An 18,190-nucleotide genomic window follows, 5' to 3' on the forward strand; every position below is an offset into this window, starting at 1 on the left:
CTGCAGTTTAACAAGCTGAGTCCTCTGAATGTGCCAAGGTAGGAAAAGCTCTTGTGTGGGCATCAGGACTGGGTTCTAGCCCTTGGCCTGAACTTCTGTGGGACCTTGGGCACATTGTGACTCACGTGGTCTCTTCCCACACAATGGTACACAGAGGCACAGAGCAGCAGTAATAAGATCACACCTTGGTCTCCATTCTGCTGGTGACCCTTAGCCTTGGAAGGGAAGAAATGCTCATCTCTCTCTTCTGATATCTAATTGGGTATGATAGAAAGTGAAAGTGAAGTCAGTCGTGTCTGAATCTTTGTGACCCTGTGGACTGTAGCCCACCAGGCTCCTCAGTCCATGGGATTCTCCAGGCAAGAATACTGGAGTGGGTTGCCATTTCCTTCTCCAGGGGATCTTCCTGACCCAGGGATTGAACCCAGGTCTCCCTCATTGCAGGCAGACGCTTTAACCTCTGAGCCACTAGGGAAGCCCTTAATTGGGTATGATAGCAGATCTAGTTACAGTTGAGAGCCAGACCCCATCACCTGTCTGACACATATTTGGATATTGGGCTGTGAGATCTGCTGTAACATCAGCCTGTCAACCCCAGAGCAATTTAAGTGACAAGTTATCAGTGTGTAAAGGTTAATTGTTGAGAGTTTGTCTCCCAGAGTGATCTGGATTTTCTCTCTCCGATTGGTGGGCCCAATTCTTGCTGTTCAGAGTGGTCTGAGGACCAGCAGCTGGGTATCAATTGGGAGCTTGCTGGAAATGCAGAATCCCGAACCTCACCCTGATCTACAGAATCAGGTCATTAATACACGTTAAAGTTCAGGAAGCACTGCCCCAACTGGCTGCCATGGGGAATATTCTATCTGACACAGAGGACGTTTACTAAATACCTATAGAATTGGTATTTGGCATTGATTCCCACCCCCGCCCCACCCCCGCCTAGATTTATAGCTTCTTTCCTCTCTTTGGGTGTAATGTGTTGATGTGTTAGGTGGCTCAGTTTGTCATGACAAAATACCATATCAAAGTGGCTTAAATAGCAACAACAAAAAATAGTTTCTCAGTTCAGGCCGTGTGGCTGAAAGTCTGAGATCCAGGTGCCAGTGTGGTTGAGTTCTGGCGGGGGCCCTTTCCTGGACTGTGTACAGTAGCTTGTTTTGTGTTCTCACATATTGGGGGGCACTAGTGGTAAGAAGAACCCAGCTGCCAATGTAGGAGACGTTAAGAGACGTGAGTTCGATCCCTGGGTCAGAAAGATCCCCTGGGGAAGGAAACAGCCACCCACTCCAGTATTCTTGCCTGGAGAATCCCACAGACAGAGGAGCCTGGAGGGCTGCAGTCCATGGGGTCACAAAGAGTTGGACATTACTGAAGTGACTTTAGCACATATTGGGGCTCTCTGGTATCTCTTCTTACAAGGGCACTAATCCCATCGTGATGGCCCCACCCTTATGATTTTATCTCAGTTTAATTACCTCCCAAAGGTTACATCTCCAAATATCACGTTGGGAGTAAGGCTTCAACATATTTGGAGAGATGTGGTTTAGTCCATGGCAACTGATTTCTGCAATTTATTTTGAGATTCATCCAAAAAAGTAAAACAGGCAGATGGAATGATATGTAATTAAATATAGTAAAATGTTAATAATAAAATCTAGGATATCCACATTCACTGTACAGTTCTTTCTGGCATATTCAAAATTGTCAGAGAAAAAGCCCTGCTCTCTTTAGTTACTGGAGTGAATCTAGTGGTTCTTTTCTCTGATTTCCATCCAGGCTTACTTAAAAAGGCCTCACTGGACAGCTTTGCCACTTTGGCAGGAGACCCCTTTGCATGCCCTACTTGGTCGGGTAATGTCCTGTTAGTTATAAGGTTCCAGCCTCCACTGAGATGCTTCATTCTGGCCTCCGGTTTTCCCAGTAGTATCTTTCTGTTCGGTTTCTCTTAGCCCTCTCCTGATAAGAGGACCCTTTGATTCTTATAAGGTTGGTGCCTCTCAAGTTTCATTGAAAGAGCCTACATAAAGCATTTCTTACTTTTTCTGCACTTGACCGTGAAATCTAATCAGATGGAAGTGGGAGAGAAGGGTGTGCTTCCGTGGGCACCCTGCCCCTGAGACTGAGAGAGAGAGAGCGTGACTCACCTGGAGCCCCCACCCCCCTCATGTTATTAACGGGGCTTCCATTGTTTTCTTTTTAGGACCATCAGGATCTGAAGTTCAGGGTATTTTCTAGTGAGGGGCAATGTACTGGCTTATTTATTTGGTCAGTTCAGTTCAGTCGCTCAGTCATGTTCAACTCTTTGCTACCCCATGGACTGCAGTACGCCAGGCCTCCCTGTCCATCACCAGCTCCTGGAGCTTGCTCAAACTCATGTCCTTTGAGTCGGTATGCCATCGAACCATCTCATCCTCTGTCGTCCCCTTCTCCTCCTGCCTTCAATCTTTCCCAGCATCAGGGTCTTGTCCAATGAGTCAGTTCTTTGTGTCAAGGTGGCCAAAGTATTGGAGCTTCAGCATCAATCCTTCCAGTGAACATTCGGGACTGATTTCCTTGATGGATTGATTGGTTGACTGGTTGGATCTCCTTGCAGTCCAAGGGATTCTCAAGAGTCTTCTCCAGCACCACAGTTCAAAAGCATCAATTCTTTGGCGCTCAGCTTTCTTTATAGTCCACCTCTCACATCTGTGCATGACAATGGGAAAAACCATAGCTTTGACTACACAGACCTTTGTTGTGTAGTGGTAATGTCTCTGCTTTTTAACCTGCTGTCTAGGTTGGTCATAGCTTATCTTCCAAGGAGCAAGAGTCTTTTAATTTCATGGCTGCAGTCACCATCTGCAGTGATTTGGGAGCCCAAAAAAAGTCTCTCACCGTTTCCATTGTTTCCCCATCTATTTGCCATGAAGTGATGGGACCGGATGCCATGATCTTAGTTTTCTGAATGTTGAGTTGTAAGCCAAGTTTTTTGCTCTCCTCTTTCACTTTTATCAAGAGGCTCTTTAGTTCTTCACTTTCTGCCATAAGGGTGGTGTCATCTGCATATCTGAGGTTATTGATATTTCTCCCGGCAATCATGATTCCAGCTTGTGCTTCATCCAGCCCAGCATTTCACATGATGTACTCTGCATATAAGTTACATAAACAGGGTGACAATATACAGCCTTGACATACTCCTTTCCCAATTTGGAACCAGTCTGTTGTTCCATATCCAGTTCTAACTGTTGCTTGTTGACCTGCATACAGATTTCTCAGAAGGCAGGTCAGGTGGTCTGGTATTCCCATCTCTTTCAGAATTTTCCACAGTTTGTGGTGATCCACACAGTAAAAGGCTTTGGCATAGTCAATAAAGCAGAAGTAGATGTTTTCCTGGACCTCTCTTGCTTTTTTGATGATCCAGCGGATGTTGGCAATTTGATCTCTGGTTCCTCTGCCTTTTCTAAATCCAGTTTGAACATCTGGAAGTTCATGGTTCACGTACTGCTGAAGCCTGGCTTGGAGAATTTTGAGCATTACTCTGCTAGAGTGTGAGATGAGTGCAATCGCGTAGTAGCTTGAACATCCTTTGTTTATTTGGTGAGGAGTGCAAAAACTGGTATTACTAGAGTCATTTTACTTGAAGACACCAGAAAGTATCAATACTATAGCTGCCCACTTGGGGAGCATCCACTGTGTGACACGTGAATCCCTTGCTACAGTTACCCTTAAACTAGGGAGCCTTGGTGGAAAATTTGGGGAAACTTATCACAGACTTCTGTCTTTGAAAAGAAGAAATAAGATCCTGGTGGAGAGAAACAGGTCCAAGCTGAACTCAAGGACACTATTCAGGAGGTTTGTGATTAAATGACTTCATTTCTCTCAGTCTCCTCTCCTTTAAATCGAGGGTGGTAAGGAACTGCTATGAAAAATAAGTGAAAGCCTGTCTGTAAAACGCTTAGTGTGGAGGTGTGATTCCTGACTGATGTTCCGTAATAGTCATTCACTCAATAAATGGTCAAGCGCCCGTTGGGTTTGAGTCACATGATTCTTCCTCTCTTTCCTTCCCTTTTGGGGCCTCTCAGCACACTTTGTGTGAAATCTTTCTAAGCCAACCAACCGAGGGATCCCACCTTTTCTTACAAACCATCAGGCTCCCAGATCCTAGGGACTCAACTACAAATTATTTTCTGCGTGGGGAGAGGGAGAAGTCTTTTTCTCTTCCCCATTTTTCTCTTGCCCAGCATCTTAATTTGCTATGTGCTATAAATGGTAATCTTTAAATCAGACTCCAATTTAGGTGATAAGAATCACAATTAATTAGGCTAGCCTGTCAAAGATTAAGTGTAATCTTGTGTTTCAATTATCTCAATGCCTAGACTTCAGCCAAGGCCATCAGAAGTGAAACTAATGTCTGCTTATGTTTAATAAAGTCTTTGCCTGCTGTTTGTTTCCTGGACTAGTCTCTTGTCTAGAAATAAATTAGATGGGCAGAGGATCTCAGATCCCTTTTTTCAGCTGTGGAGCAGAAGAGATAAATGGGAGAAGATAAAACTTAAAGGTATTAAAGACTAATTAGGGGATCTGAAAAGATTTGCAAACTTCTTGTTTAAATCTGTTGACAACTCTTTAATTCTCTCCAACTAGTTATGCCTAAAAATAGTGTAGTTATGGCTGAAGATTTCCTTTGATATTTACTTTCTATTCCCATTTTCAGTTGCTCGTATTTTTTTTCTTCCTCCTACTCCAAAAGAAAAATCCTAGTTTCCACCAAGTTCAGTATCATTGCAACCACATCTTTCCTTTACATTCAGAAAACTGAGGCATAGTATCTCAAATAGATAGTCCTTACAGGGAAAAAGTGCACTGTAGTGAAAATCATGTGATAATTTAGATATGATTTCTGAAAAGATATTGAGTGTTTTTTTTAATATATAGAAAGGCAAAATGCAGATATCTACTCTAATTGTGTTCCCTGTTTACCACCTTAAAAAAAAAACTTGAGAATTCTGTCTTAATTAGTAATTTCTGGTGTTAAAACTTACCATTGCTTTTGGGTATTTTAAAAATCTATGCATAATAATAAAAAAGATTAAATGGATAATTCAAAATTAATAATAGCTACTCATTAGTTTGTGCTTGCTACATTCTAGGAACTGTGCTTACCCATGTTTGTTTATATATTTTTCATTAATCCTTGCCACACTTAAAATTATTCCCATTTTACAGGTGAAGTAACTGGGGTTCAAGTTAAATTAACATACCCAAGATTATACTCAGTAAGTGGCAAAACCAAGATTAAAACCCAGGTCTCTTTGGCTTTAAAGTTGTGCTTTTAGTAATTTCTCTACTGCTCATTAAACAGTTACAAAGTTAAGGAACTCATGATTATTTTATTTTTGTGGGATTTGTTTGTTTGTTTTGTTTAGCTTTTTTCTGCATTGCCTTAGCCAGCATTTGTTATGGTTTTGCCCATAGAACTTGAGAAGTTTAAACGTTCAGAGTACTAACCGTTATAAGTATAAAGTATGAATGTGCTTATAAGGTTTATTTAAGAAAAGTATTATTGGGATTTGTTATATTTTAGCCTACCAGAATGTCCATTTTTCATTTGAAAGAATGAGAGAGATTGTTCCAGTTTTGATTGAGCAACAGTTAATAGGCAAGCATCTTGATTTAATATTGATCCACACTTTGCATATACTTTCTTTTCTGTTTATTTGTACTACATTTTAAAAGGTAAGTGGCAGCTTTTTATGTACTTCCAAGCTGCTTCCATCAGTAATGAAATACTTGGCTTGGGCCGTTTCTGGAGTCCCAGAATTTCAGCTTAAATTTTCCATTCGTCCTTGCCAGGCCCTAATTCTAAAATATCTTTTTTTATGGAGAAGGCCTCCAAAAGGTGCAGCTGTGTGCTGGTTTCATCTTGCACTTTGTAGCAGCGTTGGCACCGTTGAACGTTGAGGAATGCCACTGTCTCCCACACACCACTGGCGCCCAAGGACTGTTCAGGCCTGTCCATGTTAGTGATTTGGGAAGGGCCTCCGTCGGGAGGGAAGGCTCTCTTCTGTTGCATGCGATTGGTTGTCGCCAGGGCAAAGGGGGGGAAAAAGAATGAGTGGGAAATGCAGCATCTGATGAGTTTGAGCAAGCGCTGGGAGTTGGTGATGGACAGGGAAGCCTGGTGTGCTGCGGTCCATGGGGTTGCAAAGAGTCGGACACGACTGAGTGAGTGAACTGACGGACTGATGTGTCCTCAAGAATTCTTTTCTGCAGCCTGGGACACCCAGCTCATTAGCTTGTTGCTGTTGTTCAGTTGCTCAGTGGCATCTGACTCTGTGATCCCACGGAACTGTAGCACGCCAGGCTTCCCTGTCCTTCACTGTCTCCTGGAGTTTGCTCACACTCACGTCCATTGAGTCGGTGATGCCGTCCAGCCATCTCCTCTTGTCGCCCCCTTTTCCTGCCCTCAATCTTTCCAATGAGTGGGCTCTTAAACAGTATGACTAGTTCATTGGTGTTGCTGTAAAAGGCTGATTCTTCTTTTTTTTTTTAAACAAGATGCATCTTGGCTTCACCGTCACTTTTAGAGCCTTCTGCTGTTCTTTCTTGTCTTCTTTCTCTTTAAGTAATACTGATTTCTTTTGATGAAAAGTGATTCAGCTCAGCGAAAAACTGGTGTTAGCTTATAGTGGAGGAATCTAAAATTCACCCAGCTTTAAGAGTAGACTTGGCTCTCCACACATTTACACTATTACAGCAGGATTCAAAAACCAAAAAACATTCCTCATTCAGGTATACAAATCTGTCTGTAAGGTGAAATCAAATGAGAATTTATATGTAAACTTGATGAGGATTACGCTCTGCCAATTTGTATTTTGTTTAATGGTCACCATATATGACCTCTATATTGTGTGTGTGTATATATGAGTTCCATTATGTTTTAGTTTATTGACCTGTATGATGTACTTTATCAAGGACTTTTCAAAGAACAACTTGCCAAATTTGGTACGTCTTAGCAGTTGTCATTTCCTGCTGAAATTCTTTAAAATGGGATCTAACAGAAGTGTAAATGTTGACCTTGAGTATTTAATAAAACTAAAGGAATAGTTGATTTTAGTTGAAATAATTAATACTTTGCTTTAAAATGCTTTTTAGACTTTCACTGTTAATTGATCCTAATACTCAAAGTAGAAAATGTGAACTTTGTAAGTTTCTTGGGTAAAGCTTTCACATCCCCTGTGTTTAAATATTTTTAAGGGAAATGGACTGAATCATAGATATTGTACTACAGAATAGGAAATCCTTACACTGTTATTTTTTAAAATGTTGTGTCTTTGTAAAGTTTACTTTTTAAAGGATTGCAAAACTTTAATCAGTTGTAATGATTTATACGTTTGAGTAATAAGCTTTTTTCAATATTAAAAAAAGATGCAGTGATAAATTCACTTGATGTGTTACAAAGGAGTACCTGTACTTCCTACTGCATACGTCTAGAGTTTTTCTTTTTAAAATATTCTGGGGTGTACTTTGAGAAAGGTGTTGTTATAGATACCTGATAGCCATCACGGTGCTTTTTAGAAACTTCACGTTGCACTTGTATGAGTGAAAGAGATGATACTTTGCATCTCAGGATATGGAAAGCAAACTACCATGTTTTGCCAAAGAAACATTGAAAGGACTTAGGAAAGATTTTTTTTTCCCCTCCTTCAAACTGAAGTGAAGAAATAAGAGTTTTATATGTAGTATTTGCCAGCCCAGTAATATAACAACTGTTAGGTGCACATTTCAGTCACAGTTAGGTGAAATCTTTAATTATCACTTAATTTACCTTTCATATTTGCTGGCAGAAATGATCATGTTGATAAGATTCTGGGAGAAGATAAACTTTTATTAAGCAATTCCATCTTTGGTTGCCAACTTTTTTTTTCTTTTTAATTAAAAAAAAAGCCTGTGTAATTTATGAGGGAAGAGAAAGAGGAACTAGACATGTTAGTTGGATGAATGTTGTGCAGATATGTGGGTTCATGTATTTACTATTTAATCTTTAGCTTTTTGCACTTTGGTGTATGCTGAGATCTTTAAGTTTGAGAAGGTTAAGAGATGCTACAGTGAGTTCTAATTATTAATATTTCTCTACATCTGATCTCTACCTTTGTGTTTTTCTCCTATTATATGTGCTGATAGGAAATTTCATTTTGCTCAGTGTAGAAGTCATCTGTAGGGGAGGATATTTTTTGTGAGCTGACAATCTAAGGCAAAAGGAAGTAGTTTATAATTTACCAGAGGAAATGAGATGCTGTGCTCTTTTATAGTATTTTTTTTTATTTACAGTGCTTTTAATTAAAAAAGACTAGTTAAAAAGAAACTTCAAGATATTTGCATTTTTTACTAAATAGTTGATTTACTGTATCATGTTAATTTCAGGTGTACAGCATAGCAAGCAATTCAGTTTCATATATACATATACATAGTCGTCTTCAGATTTTCTTTTCTATAGGTTACTGCAAAATACTGAGTTCCCTGTGCTATACAGTAGGCCCTTGATGATCTATTTTATATATAGTAGTATGTATGTGTTAATCCCAATCTCCTAATGTATTCCTCCCCCCACCCCAAGATACTTCTATTTTAAGGACTTTTCAGGTATACTCATATTTTAACAGATGTGGGCAGTGTCATTGCTGGATTTTTTTTCAGGCAGTGGCTAGGGGTCACTTGCATGGATTTGCTTCTCATAATAGCATGTCCTAAAACTTATTACTAACCCAAAAGAGATGACTAGCTTCATTCTTGGGCATTCTGATTCTGGGGGTTTGTAGTTGTACCAGCAGTCTGTCTGCATAACGAGTTCTCCAGGTGATCCGTAGACTCAGGTTGGTGGCAGAAACACAGGTGAGATGAAGTTCCCACTCAGCTCTCTGCATCGTGACTGTCTGGCGAGTCAGTAGCATGCCTGCCCTGCTTTTATGAAGTGCGAAGTATGTTCAAGTGCTGTTGCAGTAGGACAAAGTGGCCCAGGAAACTCAGTGATAAACCTTCTGTGCCCTGTGTTCAGACGTTGTTGAGTCCCCTGTACCGATGCTGGGTGCTCAGGGCTGGCTTCATAGTGGGGTCTTTGTAGTACAAAATCAACTCAGGAATCTTTCCTGTGCTTTTGACGAAACTTGCCCTTGTTCAGGCTATGGAACTGTGCTCTTCAGGACTGTGATCAGTAGTCGTTTACAGCTATCTCATTTTAAATCAATAGACATTGAAAATTCTCTTACTCCGTTGCAGGAGTTACATTCCAAGTGCTCAGAGCACTTGCTGGGTAGCACAGCTAATAGAGCATTTCCACCATCACAGCAAGTTCTTCTGGAGAGTGTTGCTATAGGGTTTTCTTCTGTAATGTACCTCTTCTCCTTTTATCCTCGGTAGTTGGTATGGCTAATAGAGTTAGGGGGCAAAATCATGTTACTGTCTCAGGGAATAGAAGGGTCTTATACTACAGGTTCTGGGTTTCCAAAATCACAGAAACAATACTTAATTTTCTGAGGTCAAAGTGTAACATAATCTTGCTTGACTGTTGTCTTGTGAGCCTGTTGTTTTTCTGTGCTATCTCACTATTAGAAAGATGGGCTGCATTAGAAACTTGCTTAACATGATATACGGCTTTAAAAGTCACACCACTGAAATCTCATTGAAACAAAATTGTCAATATTTAGTCTTAGATTATATAAACTATGTGAGAGCACATACACAGCCATGAACCTTAAGTGTCTAAAAGTGATTTATGGGTTGCTGATAAATAGACTGCACAGCTAGGTATTTTCATAAAGACTGTCATTTACCTATATTTTGCATTTTGAGACATTTGAGGTGTGTATATTTAGCTCCCTCTTCTGGTATCTTATGAGAAAGGTATTTATATTTATATATTTTTTTTGGAGTAAAAAATACAGTTATCAAATGTTGAAGGACATTATGTGTGTCACCCAATTAGATTTTTTTTCTTTTGTTATCATTTGGTAAAACATGTAAATAAAAGCATGGAAAGAACAGTTTGTGACAGTATCACATGTATTAAGATATTAACTGACCAAAACATGTGTAAGCCAATAAAGGCATTTCAATAGCAGGTCCATGGCACTTGTACCTGTTTTGTATTTGATAGTACACCCAGCTTGGCATTTGTGGATCCTGGGGCAAAACACAAAGGAGGCCCAAGCAACTTGCATCTGAATATTTGAAAGTTAAAAATCACATTAACAGACAGTTTGATAAAAGTGGTTCCATCTATGTTGACAGCTATTATCTTCACAATGACCAGGAAGCTGGATTTGAATTTTGATTTCTTGGGTTCCGAGTTCTGCCTGAGAGCGTGGTGACATGTGGAGAGCTGGTCCACACCTGGCTTGGCCCCGTGCCGCTGGAACTTGCGCGGCCAGACTCCATCCCATCCTGAGCCCACTCCCCTCTGCCCCAGCCCATGCCTCGGGCCAGTGGGGCATGTGGGAGCTAGGTCTGCGCTCAGAAGGGTGGGCCTGAGGCAGGGGTCTGGGCTTCTGGGGAGCCTTCTGATCGTGTCCTAGGAGAGGAGCAGCAGGTGTGTCCCCCAGGCAGTTCACCCCGTGGGAAGAGGCAGCGCTGGAGGGTGGTGGCCTGAGAGGGGCCTTCTAAACACAGGGCCCTGCTCAGGCACTCTTTCATCCTGGCCTGCGTTTGCTGCTGTCCTGATTGCAGTCCGTGACCTCGTGTTGGGATCGTTTTCACTGCTATTGACTGCATTGGATTACCCTCAATCAAACGTAACCACAGGATTGTTTTTGTTTGCAGCTTCCACTCTCCTGGACCTTGCAGAGCAGTTCGCACCCCCTGACGTTGCTCCACCGCTTCTTATCAAGCTCGTGGAAGCCATTGAAAAGAAAGGTAATCCAACTGGTCAGGGAAATCAGCTCACAGGTTATAGCCTGATCTCGTGGGTGTCATTTGTATCTGTTGCGTGGACGTTCATTGAATCCACTTCCTGCCACCTGTGCTGGATACATAAGCTGTTTGTGGCCGTGACCTGGGGAGATAGTCTTGCTGACTTCTCACTCCATACTAACATGTGGTTACTATATGGGAACTTTTAAATTCTCCCTATCTTAATAAATAGAATTAACTTGTTCCTCCGTGGCCAGATGATTTTGCCAAAATTATTGATATGCCAAATGAGATGAATAGTGGGAGTTGACTTCCAAGAATGCTTGGTACACATCTCGAATAGACACTGGGTGAAAACTGGAATGTCTCTCTGGCTGCAGGCTTGCAGGTTCCCCAGAGAGCTGTGTTTTGCATACTCAGTCTCTTTTGTGTCCTAGGTCTGGAATGTTCAACTCTATACAGAACACAGAGCTCCAGCAACCCCACTGAGTTACGACAGCTTCTTGATTGTGGTGAGTGTCAGAGAGCTGGAAATACACAGAGGGAAAGATGGTTCTTACCTTTGCGTTTCAGGTAAAGCACAAAACCCTTGAGCTTAAGCGTGCAACGTTCTCGGTTTGGAGGGAGCTCAGAAATCAGGAACACTTCCCTCTGTGCTCTTCCTGTAAGAGGGCAGGCCTTTGATGTTTGTCTCCTGAGCAGGGGTGTCTGTGCCTGTCTACCAGCAGGCACATTGGCTGGCATCACAGCCATGAGCCTCTTGGGCCTGCAGAAATTGCGCAGGAGAGAAACATCTTGGGATTTCTCTGATTCTGCTCACCTGTCATCTTTCTCCGCCCAGTTCATCTAGACTAGTTGAAAAAGTACTTATGAACCTGTCATTTAAGAAAGATCTCTTCTGACCTTTTCCCTTCTTTTCTGTCTTCATTCCTTTCTTGCTTGCTTCCCTTTTCATGCCATATTTTTATCAAGTAAAGTGAAAGTGAAAGTCGCTCAGTCATGTCCGACTCTTTGTGACCCTATGGACTACACAGTCCATGGAATTCTCCAAGCCAGAATACTGGAGTGGGTCGACGTTCCCTTCTCCAGGGGATCTTCCCAACCCAGGCGTTGAACCTGGGTCTCCCGCATTGCAGGTGGATTCTTTACCAGCTGAGCCATATAACCACACTGTAAACAATCTGCCGGGTTTGATCCCTGGGTTGGGAAGATCCCCTGGAGAAGGAAATGGCAACCCACTCCAGTATTCTTACCTGGAGAATTCCATGGAAAGTATAGTCCATGGGGTAGCAGAGAGTCGGACACAATTGAGTGACTAACAATTTCAACATCATGATATTGTTATATTTAGTAGTGTGCTGGTAAACCAACTCTTGGAGAAGGGGGGGAAGCCCTGGTTTGTAGTATAGTGTAAATATTCCTATGCGATTAATTTCATGTTACCAATGTGTTACCACTTGGGAAGAATTGTGAGCCAATTCAAGTCAACTCTTAGCACACCATAAATGACATCCATTAATTTAACCAAATGGTACCTTAACTATTAATTCCTTCTCTCGTTGCCATACAGAATACAACTATAAAATGTAAATTTACTTGCCATCATTCCAGCAAGTCATCTTCTACATCAGCTTCGGGAATCTCTTAGACCCTTTATTCCCTCACAATTATTTTCTTTTTACTGATAATTTTTTTTTTTTTTGCCTTGCACTGTTTTAACTGAATTTGGGTGCTTGAACCAAAAGAAGTAAAATCTAGTTTTAGAAGAAGCATTTTCAGATGTACAGTTATGCAAAGAATACCCACGTGATATTTAATAAATGAAAAAATTTGAAGTGTGAGGCAGCTTCAAAACGAGGCAGCTTATGAAAATTTCTAGAAAAGATGTTTCTGGGAAAAGGAGATTAGATCTTCATCAGTCGATAGTTTGACTTGAAACACACCACCCAAATGTTTGAAGCTTGAAAAAAAATTTTTTTTAACTTTCATTTTTCCTTTGTACATGGAAATCAGTCTTACACACAACACAGGGTACATCCTCCTACACATCCAGAGTAGGTCATTAGAAGTTGACTGGCAGAAAAAGCAAGGTGAAAAGCCGTGGTTTTTTTTTTTTTTTTTTCTTCTTCTAACAGCTTTACCAGGGTGTTAAGGAAACACTGAATTTTGTCCTAGCCAATTGAACTAGAGATACATGTTTTGGTCAGAAAATTCGTCAAATTGAGCATGTTAAAAGTCACAGGAAATGTTTAGACTTCAGAGACTGATGAAATGGGGGTTATTTGAAAAAGAGTAGTTATGTTTTCAAATGTGACCAAAAACAAAATGATCCAGTTGAGCTATTAAAAAAATTTTTCACACCACTTGTAAGAAGGGAATAAATAACCCAAGTTCAAGTCAACAAGCTATTTTGATAGACAGCTTTCTTCCCCATTTGAGATCAACACACACAGAGAAAATTGGTTTTCCTTGGATTCTGTGCTATAAAAGTGAATTTTGTGGCAAAACAAAAAGAGTAAACTTTATCTCAGTTTAGGAGTGAGGATCCTCCAGGACTATTTCTAGCTTGAGTATTTGTCTATTTAAAAAAACCGTAATTTCCAGAGATTAAAAACTTATCTCTGGAGGTAGCTCAGAGATAAGTCACTTAAAAACAAAAAGCATGGCTTTTAACTAACCCCATGAATCACCAATGTCAGACAAGGGTGGACGTGGGTGGAGGACCACAGCCTACTTTTATTAGCACCCACTAAGTTACTTTATTTCATCCACACATCGGTCTTGTGTATAAAAGTTACTGCTGCTTATAAAGCCATGACTTGCATGCAGATTGTTCTGACCCTAAAAGTCCTTATTCTCCACACTCTCCCCCCCCACGCTGTATTGCCCTAACATACATTGTCTTTTTAAAAAAATTTTAATGGTGTGAATTATTCTCCTTCTCCCCACCTTTTTGGTTTCTCTTAACCTGATTCAGGTTTTTTCTTTAGAAGTTATCATCACAAGCAAAAAATTTCTATGTGTGACTCAGTGTGGATATCAACAAGACTTACTGTGGTGATGCTTTAACAATGGTATATACAAATAAGAAATCATTATGTGGTAATCCTATACCTCAATTTTAAAATTGAGACTTTTTCAGCCTCAGTGCGTGGACATTTTAGGATGGATAATTCTTTGTTGTCAAGGAGCTGTTCTTAGCATTGTAGGATTTCAGCAGCACTCTTGGCCTCTGTTCACTAGACGCCAGTGAGATTGCACCCCGCTTGTGACAGTCAGAACGATCTGCAGGTACTGGCTGATGTCTCCTGAAGTCAGGAGTAGGGCAGCAAAATTGAGGACCCCAGTTGACAACCCTTGACTCAGCTAGAGATCAGTCAGGGAGGGGACTCCATTCCAGTGGCAGAAGGGCCGAAATGTAGGAGAGGTCACTGGTTACCTGTCAGGCGCAGACTCAGTGAAAAACACGGTGGAAGAGAGTGTAAATGCCCCCAACCCAGACCCGAAGACTCAGCCAACTTCCACAGTCCTCACATGACAGCTGTGTCCAGCTCTTGGAAAAGCATGTTAGGATAGCTTTAATACGGAAAAGGAGACTTCTAGAACAGAAGTCAGAAAGTCCAAGGAGCTTTAGAAGTTATCTGTAAATAAATAGAATATACTACATCAGCTCTGGTGGAATTGGACATAAGGTGAGGTACCTAAAGACTCGAAGTAAGGTTATTTCATCCAAAAGCTATAAAGTCTCTTTGCAATAATACCTCATGTGTTGGAGAAGGGCTTCGGTGAGTTAACATCACTCTCAGGAAAGTCCTGAGCCCACAAAGTAGCTCAGCCCACGAACATTTAACAAGCACATTCTGTGTTGAGCCCTGAGGGATGTGAGAATAGCAGGTGAGAGCCACAGTCTGTGCCCTCGAGGGATGTCAGCCTAGTAGTGCCCATCAGCCTCTGAGAGAGACTCGTAATTACCATAGTGGGAAGCGTCCCTCTGGGACGGCTCATCAGCACTGCTCCTGCACAGAGAAGGCAGCAGATAGCCTGCCTGAGGGAAGGACGTGGGGAATATTTAGCATCTTAAAGTTTATACCTCATTGCGAAAATGGTTTATTACTTTTTTTAGGATGAGCCAATTAAGAAATATGAATTTTCTGGGCAAAGTAATATTAAATGGAGTATACAGGTGATTTGATTGCGGGGGGTGCGGGGTGGTGGCCAGCAGCTATGGAATGCTCCAGCAGGGATGCACACTTAACTAAAGATGTGATATGTACCTGGTTTGTTCTTTGTGGGACATTTAAGTGGTTTAACCCTTGCTTCCCCACCTTTTCGTTCTTTTCCTATCCGTATTTGCTACCAGATGGATATCTCTGAGCTTTAAGATATTATATGATTATCTTTCATAAGATCTACCTAGCTGGTGGGACAGGTTTGGCTTATGACGATGTGTTCAAGGAATCTGGTAGCTTCCAGCTCCACTTGAGTGCTTTATACAGTATCACACCTGGTTCATGAGCATCCAGGATGCTGCTTCTCCTTCTCAAGCTGAACATCTCCGAGTGAACTTTGCTTCTCCTCCTCTCCTAGGCCACCACCCAGTCCCATCAGTCTCCTAGTTAGGTTACTTCTCCTAGTTAGTTTCTAACTGTCTTGGAATCTAGATTACCAAAAGCGGTATCCGCACTTCAGCAGTGCTCCTTTCTGACTTACTTGAGTATTACTTACTTACTTGAGCCCAGTTAATAAAGCTATTTAACAAATATCGTGTATTAATGAAAATATACGGAATCTAGAAAAATGGTACTGATGAACCTATTTGCAGGGCAGGAGTAGAGATGCGGACGTAGAGAACTGACTTGTGGACGCGTGGCAGCGGGGGTAGGAGCAGGTGGACAAACAGAGAGTAGGGCTGACGAACATACTCTGCATGTGTAAAGCAGTCAGCGGGAAGCTGCTGTATGGCACGGGAGCTCAGCTTGGTGCTCTGTGATGACCTAGAAGGGTAGGATGGGGATGGGAGGGAGGTGATAAATGTATGAAAGTGAAAGTCGCTCAGTCGTGTCCGACTCTTTGCAACCCCATGGAATATACAGTCCATGGAATTCTCCAGGCCAGAATACTGGAGTGGGTAGCCTATCCCTCCTCCAGGGGATCTTCCCAACCCAGGAATTGAACCAGGGTCTCCTGTGGATTCTTCACCAACTGAGCTATCATCATGTATGCTTAATAGCTGATTCACGTTGCTATAAGCAGAAACTAACACAACATTGTAAAGCAGTTACCCTCTAAAAAAAATTTTTTTAATGAAAAAAAAAAAAAGCTGTTTAAAGATATAGCATTTTGCTCCTCAGCTTCCCTGTTCTCCACTGAGTACACGAGTCCCCAGATAATTGCTCTTGAGTCGTCTTTCCCATCACTAGTGTGCGTCCTTCAGCAGTGACTGTGGTCCTTCCAGCCCCCAGCAGCACTTCTTCCCACTGGGCTGTATGCCTCATTATACCCCAGGTACTCACAGAGCAGCTGTGATTCACATCAGCCCAGGGTTCAATTGCCTGAACTCTTTTCCAGATGAAGGATTTACTGGACAGATTGTGCATCTTATATTTCTTTCGAGATAGTTCAGTGCCCACAGGTTTAATTAGTAATACCTTAATCAGAATACTCTGTCAGTACTAGGGAGAAATATTCTAAGGATGTTCACATTATTTTTATGGCTATTCTTGAGATTACTAAAATTCTGTAATCGCTTGCTGTTAAATCAATCAGTCTGTACTCTTGGGTTATATTGATACTGACATTGAACAACTCAGGTTTTAGGAAATCTGGGGACAGGATTGCATTTCATGTTTCCTCATTGGGATTTCAGGAAGGTTTTACTATGTGATTCAGCATCCTTAGAACCCTTCTCCACCAGGGCAGAACCCCCATCTCCAGAACATATTTGCAAATGATGTACGGCCTGCAGCAGTTTGCCATGGCTGCCATAACAAAATTCCATAGACTGGATGGTTTAAAACACAGAAGTCTGTTTTCTCACCGTCCTAGAGGCCCGAAGTCGCAGCCTGGCAGGTGTGGCTGCTTCTTGGCTTCCAGGCGGCCGCTTCCTTGCTGTGTCCTAGTGGGCCGTGTCCTCTGCCTGCCCCTTTGCTGTGTCTGTGTCTAAATTCTCTCCTTTTATAATGCCAGTCCAGTTGACTAGGGCTCACTCCAATGGCCCCTTTTATTTTAAACACCTCTTTAAAGGCCCTGTCTCCAAATACATTCGTATGTGGAGGTGCTGGGAGTTGGGGCTTTGACATAGGAGTTGCGGGGGACTCAATTCAGCCCACAGCAGAGGCACTGTCTTCTGTTGCCCCAAAGTCTGGGAATGTGTTCTGGCACCATGGGCAGGGGCAGGGGCCTTCATGCTAAATGCTTACAGTGTGGGCAACAGACCTGCACAAGGAGAAATGCTCCATTCGAAATGCCACGAGCAGCCCCTGAGAGAAACACTGCTAATAAATGCTCAGGCATCTTCTATTTGTCTTCATCCTGCTTCCTTTCACATGTCACATTTAAGTTGCACGTTCAGAAAATCGCCCCAAACAGTGCATAACAGGTCTGATTTTTGTTGTTGTTGTACATTTCTATCAACAGATGCAGCCTCCGTGGACTTGGAGATGTTCGATGTGCACGTTTTAGCTGACGCCTTCAAACGCTATCTCCTGGACTTACCGAATCCTGTCATTCCGGTAGCTGTTTCCAGTGAACTGATTTCTTTAGCCCCAGGTATGTTGTCTCTTCTGAGAGCCTCCTTGAACATGTGTTGAGATGTGGATGGACTTGTAAACTCAAGTGCTGCATATAAAGAGAGATTGCTTAGAAAATGTTAGTAAGACTCTTTCCCGCCCACCCCACCCCTGTCCCATGAGCACAAACTCCCTCCTTTCCAGGGTATCCGGTAGAAGACCCACGTTCTCATTTGCATCCCCATGCTGAATTTGGCTAATCGTGAACCCTTTGTCGGTATTTTAAGGCTCACTACATCAGAGAATGCCTCACAGTGCCAAGCATCATCACTGGACTCAGGGAACTGGACTAGGACCGAGGGACTGGGGGTGTTCCCATCACCTTCCTCCAGTAGAACATGAGTTCAGGGAAGAAGACTCTCCGTTTCAGGAGCTAACGCTCAGTTAAAGTGCTCTGGGGACAGGAAATTGTGGTTCGTAACCTTCACAGTTAAAACCTGCGATACTTATCTGCTGCTCCTCCGAGTTAGCCAATCACACTTGAAGTTGGCCCACAGAAGGCAGCACACCCAGAACCT

General features: G+C 42.1%; 1 protein-coding gene across 2 annotated transcripts in view; it reads left to right on the forward strand.

Moving 5' to 3' along the window:
- PIK3R1 (phosphoinositide-3-kinase regulatory subunit 1) overlaps positions 1–18,190 on the forward strand; it is a 96,373-nt gene that overhangs the window by 57,298 nt on the left and 20,885 nt on the right. For both annotated transcript variants that reach the window (XM_040262645.1, XM_040262647.1), the window contains exons 3-5: positions 10,795–10,887; positions 11,322–11,396; positions 17,521–17,652. In XM_040262645.1, the coding sequence (XP_040118579.1) occupies positions 10,795–10,887; positions 11,322–11,396; positions 17,521–17,652 (300 nt within the window). The remainder of the gene's footprint in view (positions 1–10,794; positions 10,888–11,321; positions 11,397–17,520; positions 17,653–18,190) is intronic.

Source organism: Oryx dammah, unplaced genomic scaffold, assembly GCF_014754425.2.
Source record: "Oryx dammah isolate SB20612 unplaced genomic scaffold, SCBI_Odam_1.1 HiC_scaffold_20, whole genome shotgun sequence".
NCBI lineage: Eukaryota > Metazoa > Chordata > Mammalia > Artiodactyla > Bovidae > Oryx > Oryx dammah.